This window comes from Pinus tabuliformis, chromosome 5_1, assembly GCF_031772625.1.
Source record: "Pinus tabuliformis cultivar Carrire ecotype Pingquan chromosome 5_1, CPIR1, whole genome shotgun sequence".
NCBI classification, from domain to species: Eukaryota; Viridiplantae; Streptophyta; class Pinopsida; order Pinales; family Pinaceae; genus Pinus; species Pinus tabuliformis.
This window is the reverse complement of record NC_142305.1, coordinates 912,706,371-912,733,456: the sequence shown is the minus strand read 5'-3', so window position 1 is coordinate 912,733,456 and position 27,086 is coordinate 912,706,371. Positions and strand designations below refer to the sequence as shown.

The 27,086-nt window shown below is 38.8% G+C and overlaps 1 protein-coding gene across 1 annotated transcript in view; it reads left to right on the top strand.

Annotated features, from left to right (window-relative positions):
• The window catches only part of LOC149167779 (methionine aminopeptidase 2B-like), a 299,021-nt gene that overhangs the window by 152,897 nt on the left and 119,038 nt on the right, over positions 1–27,086 (top strand). Inside the window, exon 9 of the mRNA XM_089433147.1 lies at positions 11,730–11,826. Within this exon, the coding sequence (XP_089289273.1) occupies positions 11,730–11,826 (97 nt within the window). The remainder of the gene's footprint in view (positions 1–11,729; positions 11,827–27,086) is intronic.

The window sequence follows — 27,086 nt, the reverse complement described above, 5'->3', positions numbered from 1 at the left end:
AGTTTCCTCCTTGCTGGACGGTTTTTCAATCACTGGGTTTTGAATGATGGACTGTTGTATTAAGGGGGGTCTCGGTGTGATAATATTTTTTGTATCATCTTGACCTTTGATTTGTTGGTCAAATTGCTCCCACTCTTTGATTAATACTGGATCAATGTTAACATCTGCGCTTAACTGTTTACTCAATTTGTCGCTTGTCTCAGCTCCACCTGAAGATTTCTCTGGATTCTGTTCTGTGCTTTGCTCTATTTGCTGAATGACTGGTACAATGTTCAACAAATCTAGTGGTACTGTGTGATAATATTTTCTGTATCATCTTGACCTTTGATTTGTTGGTCAAATTGCTCCCACTCTTTGATTAATACGCTTAACTGTTTACTCAATTTGTCGCTTGTCTCAGCTCCACCTGAAGATTTCTCTGGATTCTGTTTTGTGCTTTGCTCTATTTGCTGAATGACTGGTACAATGTTCAGCAAGTCTAGTGGTACTGTCTGAAGCCTTTTCGTTCTATATTGGATGAATTGGCCCATTTTCTCTGAATCTAGCTTGATGTTTGCTAGTTGACCTACTTGTGAGAATGTTTCTACTGATTTGAATAGGTCATCGAATTCATCCTTCTCATGGATGAATTGTCTAACCTTCACCTGAGCAGTGAAATTGTAGGCAACTTTGTTTGGGTCATACTGTCTTTTGGGAATTGAAGCTAGATTCAAACCCTTTATTTTTTCAGCCTCAATTTGGGCATGTTTGTAATCATGCAATGAATAAATGCCGCAGCGAATAGGAAAGGTAGGCCATAACAGTTTCTTGGCTTCTTTAAGATTTCTGGTGAGTCCTTTTTCAATTGTTTGACAGGCTATCTCCCTAGCATATAGTTTGTCTGGGACATAAAGAGGAAGGACATGCGGGTCGACGATGCTTCCGAAAACCCTAATGTATGTGAACATTTCCTCCCCAAACCAACTGCCAATTGACGTTAAATCAATAGTAGCCTCCTCGGACAGCTGAGGAGTTGGTTCATTAAAAATGGCGTGATGAATGGGTAGGATGAAACGATGACAAATTCTATAGAAATGTTTTTTAAAATGGCTTTTCCATAGGAGTTTATGGTAAATATGGATAGGAGTTGGGTCCTGGATAGTCCATTTCCATTCCATAATGGGAAACTCGAAATTGAAACAGATGGTATCAACTATGTAGGCACTCATAAAAAATGGGGGAACGACTCGAGTGGAAACATATCTGTTTTTCCTGTAGTCAAGAATTTGGAACCATTTCAATAGAAAACTTACTAGTATTGGAATATCCAAACAATCTACACATCATTGCGGTAGCATAACAATATGGAGACGTTAGGGAGTCCACAGAATACATACCTGATGTTTCATGTTTGTGTTTGTTCGGGAAGTGTCTCCATTGTCTGATGGGATCTGATTCTACTTGATTTTCTTTCGAGAATTCTTGGAGGAATGATTTGTTGTAGAACTTCTGGGGTTCTGGCAAATGATACATTCTCTTCAAGTCTTCAGGCTTGAAAGATCCAAACACTCTTCCATCAGCTGTGAGGAGTGTCCTATCTGTTATATTGATGCTTTCAATCACCCATTTTACCATATCAGTATACGGCAAAATCTTTGGCCGGGCCGCTATTCGGTGAAGAAAAGAGTTGGATAAATCGTTAAGTGTATCTCTTGATGGAACAGATTCATCAGCTGTTATCTGCACGACTGTTACCTTCGGCTTTTCTTTTTCTAACATATCATATATGTCTTCCCATGTAGCTGTTCCACAGTCCTTACATGTAGTGTCCGAGATTAACACAAGCCTTTCGGGTCCTTCGCCGTTGCAGGGTGTGGGATAACTATTGTCTTTCTAGCCTTCTTCAACATTTCGTCTGGTTGCAAACTTCCGGATTCAAACTGCAAAATGACACAGAGGGTAGTGATAGGCTAAAGACTTTCAAAGCAACTTAAGCTTGTAGAGACAGTGTTGACATTAATATAGACGAATATCAGAGCGGTAACATTTAAGCTGAAAGATTTCGAAATCTGAATTAAAAATAAACACGGGAAACTAAATCTTCTCAGGATCGCAGTCATAACTGTTATTAATGTTTGGCCGTAACTAACGACGTGATACTTTAATGTTCATTGAGTAGGTCGCATTGCAAGTTTTCAAAGGTTTTTCTTAGAATGTGTGTTGTGATGTTTCCGTTTTGTAATTAGTGATTTTGATATATTGATATTTATGAAATATTTCAATTATTATAGAGCAATCGCATATCGCAAATCGGGAGTTGTAAATGCCGTATTCTTAAGAGTCCTTTGAATCTCTGCGATTGCGATAAATGATGAGTTGGCACGTAGAGTTGGCGAATTTCTAACTTAGAACATGTTTTCCCTTTGTTATTTGCTTTTTTGAATCACTTTATTACCTATTTAACATCGCATCGCAAGTTTCAGGGTGAGTGTTACATGTTTCCGCTGGAATTGCAATATGCGATAAGTGTATGTCACATCTCAAGTTTTTATTGCACTATTTTCCTTTGATTTTGGGAGTACGCAGAATACGACAAATATATCGCATCGCAAAATTTCAATAGATTGTTGTAAAAACATGCCTTTGTAATATGCGATATGCGATAGGTTTATCGCATCACATGTTTGTAAATGAGTTATTTTCAGTTTATATTCAAAACCTTTGCGATAAGGAGTTTGCGATAACTCAGATCGCATCACAATTTTTCGGATGAATGGACCTTGGCCTTAAGCAAATGCGATTTGCGATGTGCGATTCTTAGAAAACTTGTAAAACACTTTTTATTTAAAAAGCAAGAAATAAAGAAATTTATTCCTATCTAAAAGTTTTATTGCTTTTTTGACAAACAAAAGAGACCCTATTTCCTATTCATCATCTTAGAATATTTAAAAAAAATTGAAATGGGGGGTTGTTGTATAGCACAACAGGGCCCGAATTTCAGAATTTAACATGGTCCAGCAAATTCATGTTCAGAAAAGCTGTGAAACCTTAAATTCGAAATTTACACAGAGTTTAACAATATTCTACTCACAAATATGAAATTTTAATACAAAATTTATCCGTTCTTCTATTGAGTACCAACTTGTCTGCTCTGTTGCGACTTCTGCTCCCGCTGGAAATCAGTTGAAGATGTTTTTGATCGTTGTTCCCGCTGCTGCAATTACCAAACCGCCGTTTTCCTCCCAACCTATCTGGGGTCTACCCAAGACCCCAAGAACAATCAAGCTCAATGTCTGTGACTCCGTTAGAACTTCCTCCTCTGTCTCTTTCCAACTCAAAACGAATTTCCCATAGTTTGAAACAAATAATGGTGTTTTTCTTCGGATCTCCTTCGTTCGTTATATGTTTAAATCCACCGCCTTCCAACCATCTTGCTGTCGGCCTCCTCCCCCCTTCCACTGACTCATGCTTCCTTCCGTTGCCATCCTCATATCTTTTATTTTATTTTATCACATTTCTATTTTAATTAATTTGTTTTATTTTTTTTAAATTGCTTTATTTTAGCAAATGGATGAATTAATTAATTAATTTTAATTAAATTAAAATATCATTTAAATAGGTTTTTGGTTAATTATATGATTATTTCAAACAATAATTTATGTACATGAATGACATGGGCTATTAATAAGAATATTTTAGCACCAAACTGATAAGTATTAATACTATTTAATAACTAAAATAATAAAGAGATATTTACTATTTTTTTAGAGTGTCATGTCTAGGACAAGATCTACCTTCTTAATGGTTTAAGTATTCAATCTAGTATATTTTTCTTTAAATAATTAATTTGTTTATCCTTTATTTAGACATCATTCATAATCAATTAGTAAGTATACTAGTGCAATGCATGCGATGCATGCATATGTAGCTATCATATGCATGCTTCGTACGTATGCTAATACTCTTATTCTGTCCGAAATTTAGGATGGGTCGTTACATAGAAATCCGCCTCGGTAGCAACTCCCTCTACCTTGGTTTTGCCCTGTTAGGTATTGTTTTGACCACAGTACCCCACCAGCGTCGCTTCCGCAAACTGCCACAACTTCCTATGCCACAACAACTAAAGGACTGAGCCTCTAGGCTCTGCACAATTTCAACACTGGCAAAACAACTCCCTCAGCCAACTGCGTCAACCCTCCTGGTCTCTGCGTGAGCCTGTTTCTGCCCTCCTTAGCCTCTGCGCTGGTCTCTCTTTGGCCCGGACTGATGACGCAGTCCCTTTGCGTCAACCCTTCCTTTGTCGCTTTCTGCAAGGATCGACTTCTGTCACTCGAGACAACTGATTCTGCTGCAAATGATCTGCTTAGATGATGCCTTCAACTCTCTTGTGATCAACAACCAGCCTCTGAAACCATGTTGAAATTTCTAAGTCTACTTGTTGGAAATTTAATTTGTATTCTTCTGGTTTATTTCTTCTACTTGTTAAATTCGATCAAGTTATTTAAAACATTTAAATACCGAAATAAACACAATACAGTCACAACATCTACAGATCAACAACTGAAAGAAAACAAACACACAAGTGACACCGTTATTTTTGGACAAATGTCCGAGGAAAAACCGAATGCGGGAAAAGCGGTGCAACTATTTTGAGGGTTTATTATTATGCAACATTTCCTTGAGTACAACTGGGTGCCAAACTGGCTCACTCGACAGAGAAAAATAACCGACAACAATACCTCACTATTTGGAAATAGGTATTCAGAAAACCTATCCCACGAAACCCTCTCCAGCGACTCTGAAGCTCTGCGCTGGCCCTTCTGGCCTCTGTGTCAGCCCTCTGAGGCACTGCGCAACCTCTGAGACCCTCTACATCACTCTAACTGCTCTCTGCATGGATGACGTAGTTCCTCTGGCCTTTGCGTTGTCTCTGCGTGGCCTGCTCTGGCTGCTGCTTCTCGCTCTCTGCCTCTACGCTGGTCTCTTGCCACTGTCTCTGCCTCTCTGTCCAGTACTCATTGCCTTTCGCTGTTGATCATTGATTCGACTTTGCTTAGCCACCCCGCTCTAGCAAATCGAATGACTGATCGCTCTGGTGTGTGCTCCAACTGACCCTCAAGCCTTTTCTTATACTTTTCTCGTTGGTCCTTCAATGGTCAAGATTAAATCTCTAATCAACGGCTAAGATTAGATTTGGCTTGATCCATGACTTTTGGAACCTTTAAACCTAGTTTTATATTAATACCCATTAATATTTTATTTTTCCTAAGTTTAGACTTAGGAACTCCATTAAAAATATTAATTATTCTAATATCTCCCAAACCGGGTACAATCTGTCCAAACTATTTTTGGGTCTTGGAGATCTCATGTGCTTTAGCCTCTCCACCAATTTTCATGGCTAGAGCACATCCTATGCTACCCCAAATCAACATACAAACTTAGAATGATATGCATGGTGAATGAGTGATTCTTAAGGTAATGTTGTTTAAGTGCTTTTCAAGTACTTAGTTATGATTTAATATTAAGTTATATCAACAAGTACTTATCAATGAGATACAATCTTGACCATAAGAAAACGTGCCAAGTTATCAAGTGTTAAAATTTAGATAACAATGGTATGTTCTATGCTTAGCACAATTACTTCAATGTACTTTATGCAACCTAATGACAATTTCGAAATTAGTTTCCGATAGCAATCACATTAATCATAAATTAAACTGATAGTAACTGTAGATAGAATATAAAATAAAATGCAGAAGAAAAGCGAAGACAAGAGGACACCAGATTTGGCGATTGCCGAGGAAAAAACCCCAATGTTGGGCAAACACTTTGGTCAATTCTTCTTATTATTATATCAAATGTTCAGGATAGAGAGTACAAAAAGTGAAAGTTGACTTGTCAAATCAAAGACAAATTAGCCCTGTCAAATCTGTAGTCAACTGCAGTCAAACTCAGCCCTAACCAGAAAGTCAAATATGGTCAATGCAACAACAAAACTTCTCCTTTGAAGCTCGGTTAAAGGCAATCAAACTCAGCCTCCAGCAGTGGTCAAAGTCAGCCCAAAACAGTCATAATAGCTACGGTCGAACTTGGTCACCTCGAAGTCAACCTTGCAGTCAAACACGCTTGTGGTCAATGCAGGTCAAAGTGCTTCTTTTGCCTCGGTTATTGTGCCCAAATATGCAGCTTGCTGATACAAAAGTTCACCCTGAAAATTGAAGTCAAAAGATGTCTAGAAAGTCAAAGTCAATGTCCGTCAAAGCTTGGTCAAACTGCAGAAAATTATGAAATTTTTGGCCTTGAAATTTTGTCTTGAAATTCGTCCTCCTTGCCACACGTGTCAGTGAGAAGATTTGCCCAATAGCTATACGAACCAATGAGAGGAGGAGAGAGAAGAATGTGTGAGTGATGATGATGCCAAATGAGGTGAGAGGTCACTTGTATTTGTACAAGTCGTTGAGGGTGAAGTGACATATCTCTTGGGCTTCATGAGGCTACATGATGATGTGGCCGACTTGAACAATTTACACGAGTGGGCATAAATTCAAAAACACATTTTTGCTTGTCCAAATTTGATGATCTTTAGATCAATTTTGGTCCTCTCGAAAAGAGGAATTCAATGCAATCATCATCTCCATGAAATGAGTTGTCTAAAGTGGAATTTGGCCTAGTTGCCAAGTTTAACACTCCCTCTCAACTAGGGAGAATTCCACCTGCCAATTCATCCATCATCATCTATCTTCATGCCATCTTGTCGTCATGTACTATCTTTGTATCTGATCCCATCTCTGCTCTTTTGAACACTGATACGAGTAATGAAGAAGAATCGATCGAGAGTGAGTCACAAGACCTCACATTTCTCAACTGACAAAAGTCAGTCCAAAGGTAGAACCTCAATCAGATTTGATCCCAAATTACATTGTTGAACCCCATGCATCCTAGACATAGGGAGTACGACAGTACACGAACATAAATGATTGACAAGAATTGATAAGAATGATGATCACAAGGCGAATGGGTGGGCGCCCTTTGGCCTTTTATTGCCCAACGAGTATTTCTTATTACTATTACTATTATTATGATATTTTTATTACTATTACTATGCCATGCCCTTAATGAGTGCTTTGTCGTCAAAGCGTAGTAAATAGGATTTTTTATTGTTCGGCATTCTTACATGGCTACATCATCTTTGTCCTTATCTAGTTGTAGAGTTTTGACTAGGTTCTTGATTTGAGTGTTCACAAGGTTCCTTTGTAATGTGTGCATCGTATTCTAAAGCATTTTGACCTAGTTATTTAACATGAAACCTTGATGCTTCTTGGTAACATACTTTCCTTACTTAAGATATTATATGTTTACAGATGTTTCTTTCCCTTATGTCATTTGTTATAAATCACTTTTCTTGTGATGTGAACTTTCGATCCCATGTAATTTATAATGTTTTCCTTGACACTTGTATTCTGTGAACTATTCTTTTCTAAGACCCTTAAGTCTTGTCAACCTTCTTGAGATGAGGTAGAATATATTTTATAGTTACTTCTTGTATTTGGTCTTTTTGAATAATAGTTTCTTTTTGAGACACTTCTTCATTTCTATCCTACTGTGTGTAGAATATTGATACTTTTGGCATTGTGTCATTATCTATTGTTGTATTTTGATTGTGATTTTATTGAGCTGACTTATTATACGTTGATTTCTCTCATGATTTGTGACTGTCAAGTTCAACCTTAAAAACATATTTTCATAAGTTAAGGGTTCTACACTTAACTCATGTTGTCTTTTAGTTCGTTGGTCAACCATTGATGCTTTATCCTTGTTGAGCTTTGAATTGTATCCAATAATTATTTCATTCTCTAGTTTCAAGTTTCCTACTTCATTTTACTCCTTTATTCCTTTTCTCTTCGTTCAGGGGCTCATATGCTTGCTTTGTTTTGCTTTTTCTAGGCATGATTTTCGCATAATCTACGTTCTCGTGATTTAATTTTTTGTACCATGATCTTTGAGGTAATATATGTAGCAATAATGATAATATTAATATTAATATATACACATAAATATGGCGATATTAATACATGTGATATATATCAATAATGCTGCAGAAGTACATGATTGGGAGCCTGAATAGGCTTACCCACATTACATATACCACTCTCTCAAGTTATCCTTTCTCCTTATATTATTTTGTAGCACTGTAGGTTGGTTATGGTGATTTAAAATTTAACCTCTGAACTCTTTACCTTAACATCTAAATGATACAATTTTTTGATATATGATATCGCTAATTATAATGTCTATTGAATTAAAGTACGCATTATTTAAAAGATGCAGTTAAGACGACATTTGAGCTTCATGTTTGCTCTACCAACACAGGCTGTTCTCATATGTACTATTATTTGATATATAGTATGATTAGAGGGTTAGATGCATGTTGTGGAAATGCAAGCAGTGTTGATGTTGAAATCATAGTTTTAAAAACTGGTTGGTTTGAATTGGAAATTGGTCAAATTGGTCGGTTAGATAAGCCTAGGTAACAAACCGATAGAAAAACCCAATTGGAGGGTCGGTTTGGTACCTAAAAGGTACAAACTTGCCCTAACCGGCTTGGTTAGATCTCACATTTGTGGGGGAGTGCAGGACCATCGATGGTGTTTTTTCAGGTGGTTTTGGAGGAAACTCGGGGTTGTTTTCCTTCCAAAACAACCCCCCTTGGCCAAAAAACCAACCCTCATGTCCCTAAACCCTAAACATAAAAAAAAACCTAACTTAACCCTAGTAATGTTGGCAATCAATGGTAAGGTTAAATTCTTAAAGTAAAAGTGCCTTTGACTTAAATTTTTAACATTACCATGAATTGGCTCAGGGTGTTTGAGAGTGGTTTCGACCTCATTGGATTTCGTATGGAGAGACTAGAATTTTAGATTACACTCAAAATCCAACGAACTTAATAGTTTTTAGGATTTCAGAATTTGGAGGATTGCAATGTTTCCATTTGATTTTGTCATGTGTGAGGGTATGGGATTGAAATTTGATCAAGAACATGAAGCACTTTATGTACCTTGATGTTGCTTTGCCAACATAGGTTGTTCTCATACCTAGTATTATTTGATACATAGTATGATTGGAGGGTTAGATGCATGTTGTGGAAATGCAAGTAGTGATGATGTTGGAATCATAGTTTTAAAAACTAACTGGCTTGAACCAGAAATCGGTCAAACTGGTCAGTCGAATAGGCCCAAGTAACAAACTAGTAGAAAAACTCAATTGGAGGGGTGGTTTGGTACCTAACCGGTAAAAACTGGCCTTAACTGACTAGTTCCAACCCTAACCAACCCGGTTAGATCTCACATTTGTGGGGTAGTCCAAGACCACCGATGGTGGTTTTTTAGGTGGTTTTGGAGGAAATCGGGGTTGTTTTCCTTCTAAAACGACCCCCCTTCACCATAAAACCAACCCTCCCCCTCCTAAACCCTAAATCTAAACAAAAACCCTAACTCAACCCTAGCAATGTTGACAATCAATGGTAATGTTAAATTCTTAAAGTTGAAGTGCCTTTTACTTAAATTTTTAACATTACCATGAATTGACTTAGGGTGTTTGGGAGTGGTTTCGACCTCACTGGATTTTGTATGGATAAATTAGAATTTTAGATCTCACTCAAAATCCAACAAAGTTAATAGTTTTTAGGATTTCAGGGTTTGGAGGATAGCAATGTTTACATTTGATTTTGTCATGTGTGAGTGTATGGGATTGACATTCGATCAAGAGCATGAAGCCCTTTATGTATCTTGATTTTGGTGGTATTGATTGTTGAACTCCTCTACCACGGCCTTAACAAAAATTTACCCTTCACTCAAAGCAAAATAATTGGTTAGGCATGTTAAGTTTTTTCTACCATATTATAAGGTTGAGGAGATGAACCCTTCACTCAAACCAAAATCATTGGTTAGGCATGCTAAGCTTTTTCAATTTCTACCATATTATAAGGTTGAGCAATCCAACTCTAAAATCATTAAGCCAGATGGTATTTATATAGCTCTTGTTGATGAGCCCATTTGTAGTAGTGGTGAGTCGATGATGAGTTTGATGAGTTGTTGATCAGTGATTTGCTGTAGGCCAATGGCCGAATAACTTGTACCATTGTCTTTGCACTCTAGTGTTAGAAAATCAGAAAGGCAAAAATATTTTCTTATCTTGATAATTACTTGTGATTTCTTAGCAATCTTATTAACTTCTTTTATGTCTTCTTTTATCTTCTTATCATCAAGCAACTACCAAAACATAAATGCATGAAGATAAAAACAACAAGGACACAAGATATAAGCTCTTAGCCAAGGCAAAACCCCTCTCCTATGGGAAAGCGCAAAAGTTCTCTTCTCTTCCTTTAGAACCAAATCAAATGAGACAACCAAGACCCTTGACCAAGACAAAGACCTCCTCCAATCCACCAAGTCAGCCTCCCAAGATAGTCCTTCCAATCAGCTTCTTCAATACTGCATCAACCAAAAATTTCGGCCCTACTGCATCAAAATTTCGGCGTTACTGACCTGCAATTATTGGCCTCTCTTGCAACTCAGAGTCTCACACGTGTGAGAGAAAATAAGAGAAAAGTGAGGTTTTCTTCTTCGCTAGGGTTCCTCCTATCTTCGCTAGTATTTTTCCTTCTTCACATCTTCTTCACTTCTTTTGCACCTCTCTTTTCACCTGAACTTTGCAGATTGAACTTCTTGCTTGGATGGATGATAAAATAGGTCGAATGCACTTCTATATATAGTCTCTTCAAGGTGGTCGAATCCCTTCAATGAGGCCGACTTGGTGGAGGAGTGACAAGTGACACATTTTACATAAAAATAATTTTCTTCTTTGATACAATGAGCCCAAGAAGGGTCTAGTACATAATGACAAGGAAAATGACTCAAGACACAAACCCTAGAAGCACTCAATGGGTGCTTTGACCTCAAAACAAAATAAATAGAGCATGAGACCCATGCTTATAGATAATTTTCTTTGACAATAAATTTCTTCTTCTTTATTTTGACATGAGAATTACATTAGATAACAATTATGAAGACCAATACTCGTTACATTTCTCAACATCTAGAAGCCACTTAGAGCCTCATTGATTATGTATTTTGCTGTTGATATATATTGCACTCTGTACCAATTTGATATATTCACCCTTACATGGTATATAGATGAACAAACTTTGCATATTTTGTCTCTAATGGTTTGGAATCATGGTTTGAAATTTTAAAAATATTTTTTTCATTAAAAAATTATTATTTTACGTACTTTTTTCATATCTGTTCATTGAATCCGGTTCAATCTGGTTTGATGCGGTTCTGGTTCGAATCTCGGTTAGATAGGTGGCTGGTTCAAGACCTGGTTCCTGTTTTTAAAACTATAGTTGAAATAAAGTATCAACAAATCGACGAAAGGTGAGATTAGGGGGCCAAACCTAAATTTTCAGAAATTAGAGGTCAGGGTGAAGAATACCACTTCAATGGTGTTCTGTAAATGCAAGTATTATTCACCCAAGTATATGAAACTTGTTTCTAGAACTAAATATTCATGTCAATAGTGTGACGGGTCACAATAATATATTGGGTTGAAAACATGAATTCTTTGCACAATATATTATTTATTGTTCTTCGTGGGCATTAAGCACAATTCTTTGTTGTGTTTTGGTGGCACAGGAAGATGGTAACTACAAATTCTACTTTTGTACTAATATTTTTCTTCTGATAATACAGGAAGCTGGTATTGATGTTCGTTTAGGTGATATCGGTGCAGCAATTCAAGAGGTTATGGAGTCCTATGAAGTTGAAATCAATGGAAAGATATGTCAAGGTACATGAATACTGGATACATCTTCACAGGTCTCTTGTACAACTGTTTTATAGATTGCACTTTTAAAGGTTTAACAATTCACAGTCCTACTGTAGAGTTGGACCACTTGTTATTGTAGTGTTCAGCATTCCAGGTCTGGTTAGGAAAATTGTCAATCATTTGACAAACTAATATAAATAAAAAATGCACCTAGATTGAGTGCAAAATACTCTTGCATGTGAAGTTCTCATCTTTTCTTTATCTAAGGCCTCATGTTTCATTTCTTGTTTCTTCTTGGATATCCACTGTCTGAATTATTTCTGCATCCATTTTCTAGTTTGCTCTGAAATTGTTATTAGATTTTGATTTTTCTAGTCATAGGGAAGATAGGTTTTCAAAGGATTTTTTGATTGCTCTTAAGTTGTAGTTAGATTTTGATTCTTCTAGTAATTGGGAAGATGGGTTTGGAAAGGATTTTCCCATCACTTGTCTAGTTTTCTTCATAACTGTAAACAGGTTATAATTCGTCTTGGTAAAATCTTGTCATTGTTCTTGTTTTTGCTCCATATTCTATCAGTTAGATTGTGGTTCAGTTTGTTGTGAAAAAGAGCCTCTTCTTTGCATGGTTTGAATTTTGACAAATGCAAAGCTGCTAGCCAATAAGACATTGTTGGAGTGTTAGCTGCCAAACAAGTGAACATATAACTTATATTTTGCAAGTGTGCAGTGCATCCAACAAGTGGATGAAAGTTGGCCCAATATTATAGTGAATTTAAAAAATTGGATGTTGCTAACTCATATTCTTGTGCATGTCAAATCAGAGTTTGGGCTTGTTACTACAAAAGCTAGCAGGCCTTGGAGAGAAAAACCCTACAAGACAAAAAGCTAGACTAAGTGCTAACAATGGGGCAATGACCCACTGTCACCACAGCCAAGGCCCCTTGCTCTTTACGAATATTCACCAATGGGAGGAGTCCCGGTAGGATAGGATCACCTATAAAAATGTATTATAAGGTTAAGGTATAAGTGGATAGGCTAGAGTCTCTCAAAAAAGGCTAAAATTTCAGGTATAAAGATTCACTAAGAAGCAATATGCTTTCTATAAGAGATCTAGGAAGAAAATGCACATAACCTAGGGTTTGTTGATTTTGCTTGAGTTTTGGAATTCCCAAGGTCAAGGCAATGGAGAGAAAAAGCTTCTTAAGATATACTTCAACAAGTGCTAATCTCATACAACCTTCAAGGAAGCCCTCAAGTTGACGAAGAGAAAGCTAGGGTTTCCCTCTTAGGGCAAAACCTAGGGCAAGAGATTTTATGGAGGAAACTTAAGTGGATTCCCACCAAATTTGTAGGTCAAGTAGCCAAGACCCTATACTTGATGTTTTGGCTATCAAGTCTCCACAAAACCTCTCCCTTAAGATTTCGCTCTAAGCCTTAGTTTGTTGTTCTAGCCTTGAAAGGATCGAAATATCAAAAGAAGAATTTATGGATAAGATGTGATAATGGTCACCAAAGACTTGGACTAGTGCTTTGTCCTTTGGGCATAATTAGTTAAGGATGCATTAGACAGGGTAAATTTGTTGAGGCCAAAAATTGATGCCCTAGGTATCAATATCTAGCAATTACCCACTTCTAAGGAAAATGGAATCTCAACTAGATAGCCTTCAACAAATTGCGACATAAACAACCATAATCTAGAAGCAACAATTCCGTACATTAGACAAATTCAAAATGATAATTTTCAACATAGGAACTTACAAGATAACATGTAGTGTATCCATCCATTCACTAAAGTAATAGCTCTAAAGAAAATCCAAAATAGCTTCCAAACATCAAAATGCATCAGAGATACTCCAATAGCCAAAAAAAGAAACAAGTGCGAGTTCCTTTAAGAGGTTTGAATTCTTCAAATGTGATGATGATTGATCACAACAAAGTGACCTCAAATATATATGTGTCCTACTAAATCGAATTAGAGAAAGACGCCCCTCGTAAGTCATAAACTAATGTGAAAAATCACTCTGGATCACATGTCAACCTAGTAGCCAATGTAAAAACATAACAATTAACCCACAAAGAGGTCGAGCTGGCGACATCATGCATGCGTAGGCCTTTCTAGTGCATGTGTTGGGCTCCTCTAGTGCCAAAATGAGTGTAGAGGGCTCCAAAAATCATGATCTAGGGTTTGGCCTCTAAATCTCCATGCAAATAAATCCCGTGAACCCCTGTTTCGTGTTTGGGGCACAAAATGGGTCTCACGAGTCTCCTCGTGATAGAATAGCCTGATTTTTCTCCAACATTAACGACTCTGAGGATGGTTCAAGCCCTCCCATGCCTCAAGGAGTGAGACAAACCTCATTTAGGCCTTAGATCAGTGGCCAAACCACATGTACATTGCTAAGTTGATTGGGGGATGTTTGTCTAAGTGCATCATCTCTTGAATAATCTGGGACAAAGTGCACACTGCTGGGGGTGCTGTAGGTGCCCATGGAATGGAATGATGCTCTACAAGTGGTAGGAGTCCCATGGATGTCAACGCTTCATCCGTGGGGTATCATAATGCTCCTCTAGTGGACTTGGGCCTCAGTTAAGTTGCCTAACCCATAATGAAAACCACCTGCCAATCACACACAATGTCCAGTGCTGCATCTTCACCATTAGGTACAATAATCATTAGTGCATCTAAATGGGTGAATCTTGTTAGTCAAGGGCAAATTGACACTTCATATGGGGCTTCCCTTCCAAATTTAGGGCTTTCATCTTGTAATAGTGTTGTGCCCCTAGGTAGGAGTAACTAATGGATGATCCTATTAGGTGTTCCCAACCCCCAAGGCGAAAGGCAAGTCCCTTCAATCAATAGGTGGCATATGAATAATGATGGAACAGATGGGAGGAAAGGGGTCTCAAGGCTATATGCCATGGTCAAAGGGGTAGCAATGATGAGGAAATCCACATTCTAGCCATACAGATTGTTAGTTTTTGGTAGCATCGGATGTGCTCTAGCCATGAAAATTGGTGGAGAGGCTGAGGCACATGAGTTCTAAAGAACCCATATACTGTTTGGTGAAATTCCACCCTGATTGTATTTTATTAAAATAATTTATATTTTTTAATGGGGTTCCTAAATCTAAACTTAGGAAAATTTAAGTATTAATGGGTATTAATTAAAATATGGGTGAGAATGTTCTAGAAAGCGGATCAAGTCAAGATTTAATCTCGACCGTTGAAGTCTCAATGAGAAAAGTATAAGAAGGAGGCTTGGGGTTCATTTGAAATCACACAGAGAGTTGATCAGTTAGTTCAATTTTCCTAGGGCAGGGTTTGCTAAGGAATTCGAGCCAGTGATGGAGCAGTGAGGATCAAAGGCAGTATTGGAAGGAAGTGATTTCCAGTTCCAGTGAATATACTTCAGAGAAAACAGTGAAGGATAATAGAGCCAATGCAGTGCCAAGGAGAGACAACGCAACAACTGGAGGAGGTTGACGCAGAAGGACAATGCAACAACTGGAGGAGGTTGACGCAGAAGTGTTGGGGGATAGCAGAGATCAGTGCCAGGAATCACTATGATTGATTGGCAGGAGAAATCTCGATTTCTCAGTAGCAGAAGCAACAACAGCCAAGGTTGACGCAGTCAGAGGGAGTCTCCACGTAGAAGCCACACAGTGGTTGCGTAGGCTCACATAGAGACTGCGCAGTGGGTCATCCAGGAGCTGGGGACAGTATAAAATCTCCAGATTTAGTGTGAGAGAATTCTCAGTTACCTTCTTTGAGTGGATTGCCATTTTCTCTGGGGCATCCAGATTGTATTCAGAAACTTAATGCCAATAATAGAAACTCTCAAATTTGCTGCACCGGTTTTCCTGCATTGGGTTTTTCCAGGGTCGATTGTGCAAAAACAAGTGTGTCAATGTGATTGTTCATATGCTGATGTTTCTCTTGCCTTTTAATTTTCAGTTCTTAATTTGTGAAGTTTGCAATTGAATTTATTTTGATATTTACTGAAGCATTGGTGAATAACTTATTATAAATAAGTAGGAGAAATAAATCAATTATTGCAGCAAAATTTTCACACATATGTGAGAAGGGAGCAATCATGGATGTATGAGTTACCTTGACCTTTGTTTTTTCCGTGCCTCTTATTGGCTTTTTCATTCTCTTCATTTTTCTTTGTATTACTACTCGAAGCTTTAGGAAATAAGAGCATGGTGTGAATGATGTGTAATGATGGTTATTCCCTTAAAGGTGGGGCAGTTCATCGCCCACCAAGGGTTTGGACATGCAAGGGTTCCTTTTATGATGCAATGGGGCAACATTGTCCCTAGGAACTAGGTGATGGCCAAAATAATAACTGGTGGAGCTCATGCTTTGCTTTTGCACACGTGTCAATATTAATGTCCCGACCATCTTTTGCATTTTATAGTTTTCTTTCTTTTGTTTCTTGCTTGAGGCCATATATGCTTTTTATTTTTCTTTTAGCTGCATCAATTTCTGGGGCAAAGTTTCCAAGCTCGACCCAAATATGTGAACAAGGGGACGGGGGGTGCTAGAACCCAATGGACCCATGGTCATGTGGACCCAGATATGGGAGATGGAGTATAGGGTTTGTAATGTATGGAGGGAAGTGATAAGTATGAAATGGGAAAATGGGACCATGCTATCTGAATCGAGGTTTCCCAAGTAGTGCCCTTCCATTTAAGCTGAGGGAACAAAACCACAATCAAAACCCTTCTTCCAAGTTAACCAATAATCTAGGCCAAATGCTCAAACGAAAAAGAAGCATAAGCATCTGATTGCACAATGAATAACATACCTTTTGGATTGGATTGCCCACCTTCTAACATATGCTCTTGACAAATGTGTGACGAAACATATGGATGATGTAGGTGGTGGAGATAAAATGGCACATCACATTAGCTACCAAGTGGTTGTTAGGGGTTGTTGGCTGCTGACTGGAAGAAGATGATAAGGAGAAAATTTTCCTTAGGGGTACCCCACTTTTGGTGGGTTACATCTGTTTTTAGCTGGGACATGAGCTCACCATAGAGCACATGATCCTTGTACTCGAATGGGGAGTTCATGAGAATTCCAACAGTCTCTTGGGTTGCAAATTGATGTCCTGCACATCATAATGCATATATTGGGAGCATGTGTGCTAGGAACACTTTTGTCACCCATGTTTTTCATCAAATATTGATTTCATACAGAAAAGTAAATCTATTTGAAGTGCTATACTAATCTACAATGCAATGTAATCTAGCATGAGAACATAATATGATGATAGTAACCATGCAAAATGAGATATGCAATGCATCCTACACTAACATGCATAACATTTAATGTCATGTATCCAGGAAACGAGTGATGAGGCTAGCTTTGACCGGTGGGGGCCAAGGTTCGCCATCGAGATTAGCTATATAGTAGTATCCAACACCAACCTTCCCATGGATGTTGACAGGAAGAGGGTGATCACTAGCCAAAATCATCTCTTTAACTTGGAGCTCTTCTTAGATTTGGGCACTGATTGCTTTTTAGGCTTGGTTGGCTTAGAGGAGGTTCTTTTCAAAAGACATATTTCTTGGGGAGGAGGAAGATCAATTGACATAGATGGGTTACCTAGGTGTCTTGTTTTAGGCTGTTGATTGGGATATGGAATGGGATCCAAGTCCTTAACATGGTGAGGAAGTTGGGGTTCCCTATAAAGGATAAATGGGGTGCTGTCTAGTTGAGGAATAGTAGCATATGATAAGTCCATTTGTAATTTCCCACCTATGGATGCACCCCTCTTTCTAGATAGTAACATGCCCTAGACATCAGGAATATCAATCACCACCACATCCATTAACAAAGGGATGTCTTTATTACTTGCTAAGGTAACTTTGAGATCTAAAATGAGTCCATACACAGGGATGCACCTAGAGTCAAAACCACTAAGATTCTTCTAAGGTCTAATGATGTCTAATTCTAATTGGTTCATGTATTTTAATGCAATGATGTTTGCAATAGTCCCCGAGTCCAACATGCAATTATGGAGGATTAATTTGTTTATAGCTAAATTCAATAAGAATGGCTCATGCCCAGGATTGTTTTTAGACACTTGAATATTTTGCAACAGGATAGGAGGATCTTCGTTTTCAAGATCTATCTCTAAAGCCTTTTTGACTCGATTTCTTTGAGCGGGAAGCTTCACAATCTCTTTTATGGGCACTTGCGTGGTCATCTTTCCTACAACACTACCAACATCAATATCTAGCATGACTTCTTTGCCTTTGGATTTGTGCTTAGCTTCCCTTTGGAAAGTGGCTTTCTCTTGGGAGGGGCTTCTTTTGAGCTTGCCTGGGGTTGCTTATCATTTTTCTTTGAATATTGCAACCCTTTAAACCTCCCACTACTCTCTGCTACTAAGACTTCCACCTTTGGCTCATCTTGATACTTGGTCTAATTGTGGATGAATGTATGTGTCAGCCAATAATATGTTGAATGGGCTAGCTTGATCTACGTTATTCAATTGTTCTGCCTCCTCCTCACCTTCACTTTCTTCTTGCAAATCTTTTTCTACCTCATAAATTTGACCAAAGGTTTCTCCTTGTCCTACCATATTGGTAGGGGCAAGGGTATTTGGGATATTTTGTTGAACATCACATTTTCCTTCATCAATGTTATTGGGAAAAGACTCACCTTTATTGAATTGATTCCTTGGAAGATAACTATCCCTTCTTTCCTTCTCAAGGGTGGCCAACTTGTTCATGGCGACCTTTTGACCAACAAAGATATCATTGAGCTACTTGGCCAAAGCTGTGACCACCTCCTTCATACCAGGGTTAGCTCCGCTCTTGGTAGCTTGTAGCTTAGCCTTTGGATAGGTTAATAGATCGATAAGCGCAAAATTAATGTTTTTCTCCACCTTTATGACAATGTTCTTTGCTTCTTCGAAGGTGGTAGGATCCTTATCCCTTAAAACATATGTGAAATTTCCACGGACACTTTGGATAAACCTTTCTAAGACATTGTCATTAGATGGTTTAAGCTTGTCAAGGATTTCTCCAAAATGTTTGTCAAATCTTTGGATATAATGTTTAATATTTTCATTATCTATCTTATCAGTTTGGAGAAACCTCCCAAGAACCATACCTCCATCTAGATGGTTTGCCCATCTTTACGTGAAGACATCTTCAAATTGATCAAAGTTGGTGATGCTTCGTTGAGGTAACATTTCCCTAAAATGTAAAAGCAAATAACATCGTAACGACATCTTCTTCATCTTCATCAATGTTCTTAGGACAAATTGCCCTAATGAAATTGTCCACATGCTTCTCGACACTAATAATACCACTCCCATCAAACTTAGACAACCACTCATGGTGTTTATTAGGAAATTGGTGAGGAGCACTAGGGAATGAATCAAAGTTATTGCCATTTCCTAGCCCTAGGGTTATTGGTATTTGCATTCTTGTTGGGATTAGCATTAGGGTTAGGATTAGGATTAGGATTAGTGGTGTTATCCATGTTGGGAAGATGGTTTTCCTAATAGTGGATGGAATATGCTCACCCCTCTTGTAGCAAGTTCTTGTTCTTTGAGTTATGTTGTCTTCAAATAAGTTTTACTCAAGCAATTTAGGAGTCACCAGAAGAGGATCTATATTGTCGTTAGAGAAACCACCTCTTCAAATGATGCAATCAAGTGAAGGTAGACTCGCTTCCTCCCCAACAATGTACCACAAAATCTAGCAAGCCTTGGAGAGGGAAACCCTACTAGACAAAAAATTAGACTAAGTGCCCACAACCAAGGTCGATTGTCACCACAACCACGACCCCCTACTCTTTCTGGATATTCACCGATGGGTGGAGTCTCAGAAGTATAGGATCTCCGATCACCTATAAAATGTATTCTAAGGTTATGGTATAAGCAGATAAGCTAGAGGCTCTCAAGAAAGGCTCAAATTTTAGGTATAAATCTTCACTATGAAGCAATATGCTTTCTATAAGAGACCTAGGAAGAAAATGCACATAACCTAGGGTTTGTTGATTTTGCCTGCGCTTTGGAATTCCCAAGTTCAAGGCAATGGAGAGCAAAGACTTCTTAAGATATACTTCAACAAGTACTAAGCTCGCACAACCTTCAAGGAAGCCCTCAATTTGAGGAAGAGAAAGCTAGGGTTTCCCTTTTAGGGAAAGAGATTTTATGGAAGAAACTTAAGTGGATGCCCACCCAATTTGTAGGTCAAGTAGCCAAGACTCTCCACTTGATGTTTAGGCTTTCAAGTCTACACAAAACCTCTCCCTTAAGATTTCGCTCTAAGCCCAATTTGCTATCCTAGCCTTAAAATGGCCAAAATTTCAAGAGAAGAATTTATGGATAAGATGTTAGAATGATCACCAAAGACTTGGATTAATGCCTTGTCATTTGAGCATATGGAGTCAAGGATGCACTAGATAGGCTTTCTAGGGAGGCCAAAAATTGATGCCCTACGTATCAATATCTATCAATTACCCACTTCCAAGGAAAATGGAATTTGATGGAGAGTTATAAAAATTCCTCCACTAGAAACATTTATACAATGAGTAAAATATGCAATTCTCAACTAGATAGCCTTCAAAATTTATTTTCAACAAATTAGGGCATAAACAAGCATAATGTAGAAGTGACAATTCCATACATTAGACAAATTCAAAATGAGAATTTTCAAGAATAGTCATTGACAAGATAACATGTAGTATATCCTATTGAATGGTGTTGTCATTGATGCCAATAATGATTCTTGAATGCTCTTAATATTTATCTGGTTTGAAGCTCCAAATCTCTAGAAGCCCTGGAAAACCCTAGAATCCACACACTTGATGAAGATTTTGAGAATGAAGATTTGTGAATTTTCCTCCATGACCATCACCAACAGATGCTCCTCATCATGCTGATTCCAAAGGTATATGGCACGCCTCGTGGTTCCTCATGGTTTGCAAGATATGCCCTTTGAAAGGCCAAAGCCCCAACTTGTGGGCAAAAGCCCCAAAGGGAGATGACGTGGCAGTCAAATAATGCTATGGCAAAAGGTTGTTGTGGAGGGTTTTAAATTTATTAATAAGCAGTTTATTGTGGAAGGTTTCAAAATTTATTTTTAAGAAGGTTGTTGGTTGTAATGGAGGATTTCAAAATTCATTTTAAAAATGAAATAAGCCTACTAGTCAGCCTTATTAAAAAGATGGACTTTTGGCTCCATCAAAAATTTAAATTTTGGACACCCTCCAAAATCTCAAGTCGACTGTCCCCTAGTTTGCGTCCATCCTAAATTATAAAAAGGAACCTTATCCCCCGTCTAATGTATGCATTTAATGCACATCAATTGATGAAGTGAGTTTTGAAATATATTCGACCTTGTGGAGGATAGATAAATCTGACGAGGAGGCCTGATTTTAAAGGTTTTGTTTGATTGTTGGGCTTTTGGGATACACTCTGCATTGAATGGACTTGTCACAGTCCGCATTGTTCTGAAGATGTATGGGCTACCAAATGGGTTTCACTGGTTCTTATTATCCTGTTACAGGTCCTTTTAATATTTGTTGAAGAGCTTTCGATCTCCTTTGAAGACAGTGACTAAGGCACATCTTGAGATCTAAACTGGTTATGAAGCATTCAAAGTTCTGAGGCCATTCAGGTGACAAAACCAGCATAGATCCTGAGATGAATAATGACTTGGTGTAACTTGTTATCTCTGTGACCTTGTTTCTAGGCAATACACTGAACAATCTGACCTATACTTAATGCACACTTTTTAGAGATAGCATGCAATTGTTAAGGCCTTGTTCTTGAAAATTTTGGCCTGTGGTTTGAAGCCTTTTTGGTGTCCCAAGTGTAATTCTGAAGCAACAATAGCAGTGCACTATTTGAAGGTTCTTGGCATATCTCTAAGACCTATCCTATGTGGTTCTGCTGCTTCTTATATTTGTAGGCCTAGTGTAGTTACAGTGAGCTCTCCTATTATACTTGGCCCTCTACTACAGAAAAGGGTTCATTTTGATTTGGGCAACACAATCTGAAGCACCCATTTTCATCCTTCAAGACTTGTATTCACCTCAGTGATAAGACATATGATAACCAGATCTGAAGAGTAAGCTACGCTGGTGTGGAGAGAAGTTTTTGTGTCAATTCTTCTTGCTTACATGCGTAGATCTTGAGGTTGGTTGGCATTCGCAAGTTTGTTCATTTGAAGTCTTGATCCTGTATGGCAAACACATGATGCATTTGTTTGATAATATCACATTTGATTGCTAAGATCACTGGCTAGGGTTTGTAGAAGGACCAAAATAATTGGGTCCTGTAATCATTGTTGCAGAATTAAAATCATTAGTTTGAGGGCATCATTCAACACCTTAAGATAAGTTTTGGGTATAGAGTCAATAGACATCATCTCCAGGCATACTATTAGCACAGAGCTCACAAGGTACATGTATGTGATGCTGAAGTTTTGAAAAGTCTGGTCCCTATTGTGCATCTTAAGAATATATCTTGCAACAATAAGGAATTTGTTTGCAGCAGTCTCATTATCAATTTGGATTGGCAATTAGGGCTTCATTGTTGAAGAAGTTTGGTAGTATGGTAGTAAGTAGTAAGAGTTCGTGTTGAATAAGAATGACAGTGGACAGTATAATGACCGAGTAGAATCATTGCAGTGTCATAATGCCATGTAACCTAGAATTTGAGACAAAGTATGCAAGACAAAGCTTCCTTGGATGACATGATATGTTTGACAATGCCTATGGTTTGGCAGCTAATGTAGCTTGTATATATTATGTATTGTCATATGTCCTGTAGTATACTAATGCTATGCTGCTAGGGTCTACCAGCACAAATGTGTTGAATGAGTGAGTCTTATACACTACTATCATGAGAAGTCAGATTATTGGGTATACAGCTAAAGGTCCGATCTCATTGATGTTGAAATTTCTAAGTATTACCCGTTAGAAATTTTTTCTGTATTCTCTGGTTTATTTCGCCTACTTGTTTAATTACTAATAAGTTATTTAACCATATAAACACTGAAATAAACACAATACAGTCTCAACCATGTACAGATCAACAACTGAAAGAAATAGACAAACACACAAGGGACACTGTTATTTTTGGACAATCATCCCTGAAAAGACCCAACTTGGGAAAACCTGTGCAGTAGTTCTGAGGGTTTTATTATTAAGCAGCTTTTCTTGAGTACACTGGGTGCCAAACTGGCTCACCCAATAGAGATAAATAATCTAGCAGTAATACCTCTCTTTAGAAGCAGATATTCTAAAAGTTTGCCCCACGAAACCCTCTCCAACACAATCTGAAGCACTGCGTCAACTCTCTTGGCCTCTGTGTTAGTTTGAAATCCTTTGCCTCAGCCCTCTGAGGTTCTGCGAAGCCTCTCTGGTCCTCTGCGTCACTTCTGCAACCTCTGCGTGGGTGACGCAGGCCCTTTTGCCTCTGCGCAGTTACTGCTGGCGTCTGCTTGGCTCCCTCTAGCTCTGCGTCTGCCTCTCTGCCTCTGCGTTGGTCTTCCGACACTATCTCTACCTCTCTATCTCATACTCACTGCCCCTCGCTGCAACTCTGATCACTGGTTTGATTTCTCTTAGCGAACCCCGCTCTAGAAAATTGAACTGACTGATCACTTTGGTGTATCTCCAACTGACCCTTAGGCCTCCTCTTATACCTTTTTTATTGAGTCTTCAATGACAGATATTACATCTCTAATCAACGGCTAATATTAGATTTGGATTGATCCATGTCATTTAGAACCTTTTAACCCAGTTTTATATTAATACCCATTAATATTTTTATTTTCCTAAGTTTAGACTTAGGAACTCCATTAAAAATATTAATTATTTTAATATCTGCTTCACTGGGTAGAATTTCCCCAAACCATTTCTAGGTCTTGGAGATCTCATGTGCTCTAGTCTCTCCACTAATTTTCACGGTTAGAGCACATCTGATGCTACCCCAAATCCACACTCCCTCTTAGCGAGGAATGTGCTCTAGTAATACTCCACCACTGAGCATCACATTGATTATACAGCATCAGTACCTGTGCTGATGCTAGGCCTTCCTGCCCAACAGCCTCTGCATTGCTGCATCTTGTACTACTGCCCATGGCTCTACCACTGCCACTGCTACATCTGTACGGAAACTCCCTCTGCATCTTTGTTGTTGCTGGTCCTTCCTCCCAACACTGCAACTACACTGCAGTTCTCTCTCATCATGCTGCATCGTGATACCCATAGCACTATCACTGCTACTACTACACTGCAACTTAGTTACTGAGAAGTAAGTAATTGATCCACCCAACTACTGACATCCTTGTCAGGCTAGAAAGCTTCCCAATGCTGAAGCTCTCTCTGTTGCTATCTTGTGCTCCCTCTGCTGCCTCTGTGTTGCTGCAACAACTTTGTGCCTTTCGCATCGCTGCAAACCTCTTTGTGCCATCCTGCATTGCTGCAACCTCTTCTATGCCTCTCGCACTGCTGTAACCCTCTCTGCCCTGGTTGGGACTACTGCACTCTAGCACTCTTTGCCGCTCCATTCGCGTCCGCTTCTACCGACATCTGCCATCCTGCTACTGTCTCTTCGGGGCTCCCGTAGTTGGATCTGATCTAAGAGTTTGGGTACCTCAAAGATCTTGCCCCTTATCGCCTGTAGTCCTCTTGACTACAACTCGATGTCTCCCCACCTCTTGTCTAGAGGTATATGAGCACTCATGGCACAATCATCATCATCCTCTACCTCCTTTTTCGCCTTCGCTGGCGCTGCCTTGGAGTTTGACGCCTCTCCCTTATTCTTTTTCCTCGGACACTGGTTTGCATAATGGCTCGGTTACCCACAGTTGAAGCACTTTATCTTGGAGAGGTCCTTTTTCTTCCTCTTCCCCTACTGCCCCGCAGATGCCAGCGTTGCATCTTCTTCCTCCTCTTTCTTGACCTAGGCTCCTTTGCTACTACTTCCCACCTTGTTCATCCATCTGATTTCTTCTTGACGAAGAGCTGCCCATAGTTCTTTCCAATCTGGAAGATGCTCTCTGCCCAAAATGCTTTGGACCAGTGTGGAAAAAGTCGAAGTCGGGATTAATTCGGCAAGGGTCCAAAAGTTGAAAAACTCGGCAAAGTCGGGAGTTTTATGAAAAAGTCGGCAAAATTAAAAAAACACAAAATTATTCATTTTTTTTTTCTTTAACATCTAGAGTATACACAACATCAAATAAATGCATTTCCACATAAACATGTAAAGAAAGCTAATATATAATATGTATATGAAGTCTAGTGCTACATCACATATCAAAATAGTGAATTAACTCCTGAATTTTGAGTCTTGTTTGAGTCTCAACTCTCAAGAGTCAAAACATCAACAAAAAATATAATAAATGTACATCATGAGTCATCTAAAAGTCATCAAGTAATCACTAATCAGTCACTGGGATCCTCTTCCCCTTTTACGAAAATAGGGAATGGCTTTGCCTTTTCCTCTAGAGGAGGAAGACCTTGCCCTTGGGAATACAAAATCAAATGGACTCAATCGTCCTCTAGAAGCGGATGGAAGAGGTGGCCTCTGTGCTATGTTGCTGCTGCTGCCCATCCTAGATGGTGTCACCTCCTCCTCAGCATCCTCATCCAGCTCTGCTACTGCCTCCTGACCCTGATGTTGCTCCGCCTCCTCCTCCTCTATCTCTGGCTCTCCCTCCTCTGCAACTGCTACATCCTCTAGATCCACACCTAACCAATCTGGGATCGTGTCCAAGATCGGCCTCTCAGTCTCGACTCTCCATGAAGAGGTGGTATCAATATTGTCCAATGAGATGGCTTCCACATCAGTAGGTTTCTGAAGCTGTCTCACCCACAATCAAAGATTGTAGTAGACGTAGACCATGTCATTGAGGTGTTGGGACTCCAATCTGTATTAGGGTCATAGATTGTAAATTAGTACTTAGAAAATTTAAATATTAAAATTAATCAAATGAATTCAAAAAATTTAATTTGAAATCTTTTTAGTTTTTACTTGTTGAGCTTTTTGGAGTGTATTTTGTCAAATACACTCCAGTTGCACTCACACCCAGAGGAACTGCATGTTTGGCTGAGCACTCGAATGGCAAGCTTTTGGAGATGGGGTACTCTGGCACCATAGCTTGTCCACCAAGCATCTACAAGTTAAAAGAAAAATGAGAAAAAAAAATAAAATTGAAATTCTAAACTTGAAAGTTTGAAACAAACTGAAGCTTACCTGGCATTTTGGTCGCCCTATTCTTAATAGCCATGTTAAAACCAAATGTGCCACCTCCCATCCTATAGACCTCCATTTCTTCAGAAATCTCCTCACGTTCTTGCTCAGATGACACCATCCTCTCGACACAAGTGAAGAATCCATCCATCACTTCGGCATCAAATCTGAAACCACAAGCATAAGAAAATGCAGGGTTGAGGTAGACACCTACAGCATGAATGGGGCGATGGAGGGTATTGTTTCATCGCTGATCAATCACTCTCCATATGACCTGTTGCTTCTCTAACCCCTCGTGTCCCTTATCTACATAATAAGCACGGATGGCTTCTTTGGCCCTATCCATGGCCTCATACAAGTAGCCCATTGCGGGCTTGTCTCCATCAACCAACCGAAGAACCTTTACCAAAGGTTCTGAAATGGCACACACCTCCTCTACTCCTGCCCAAAAGCTCTGATCATATGAAACTATTCTGCATATGCCCTCTCCCTCTGGTTTGTAGCTAATAGATAAAGAATGCCAATCCACTGAGAGAAACATGCTCTTCACCTCCCACATAGAATTCAACAGAGACTGAAGAGATATGAAAGTAGTGGCAAATCGTGTAATGGCAGGCCGCACCAACTCTTTGTTGTTGGTGAATCTTCTCATCAAGCTAAGCACAGATGAATGATTATATATAAATTTTGTTATGCTCTTGGATGATTCAACAATATCCCTCACAGTAGGAATCTTACCTATATCCTCCAACATCAAGTCAATGCAATCAGCAACACAAGGTGTCCAAAACAAGTTAGGATACCTCTGCATAAGCATCTTGCCAACTGTAACATAATTTGCAGCATTGTCTGTTATGACTTGGACAACATTGCTTGGGCCTACTTCCTGAATGAAGAGGTCCAACAACTCACATAATGTACGTGCATCTTTAATGTGTGCAGATGCATCAACAGATTTCATAAACATTGTCCCCTTGGGACAACTAACCAAGAAGTTAAGAAGGGTCCTACCCTTCTGGTCAGTCCAACCATCTGACATGACTGTGCA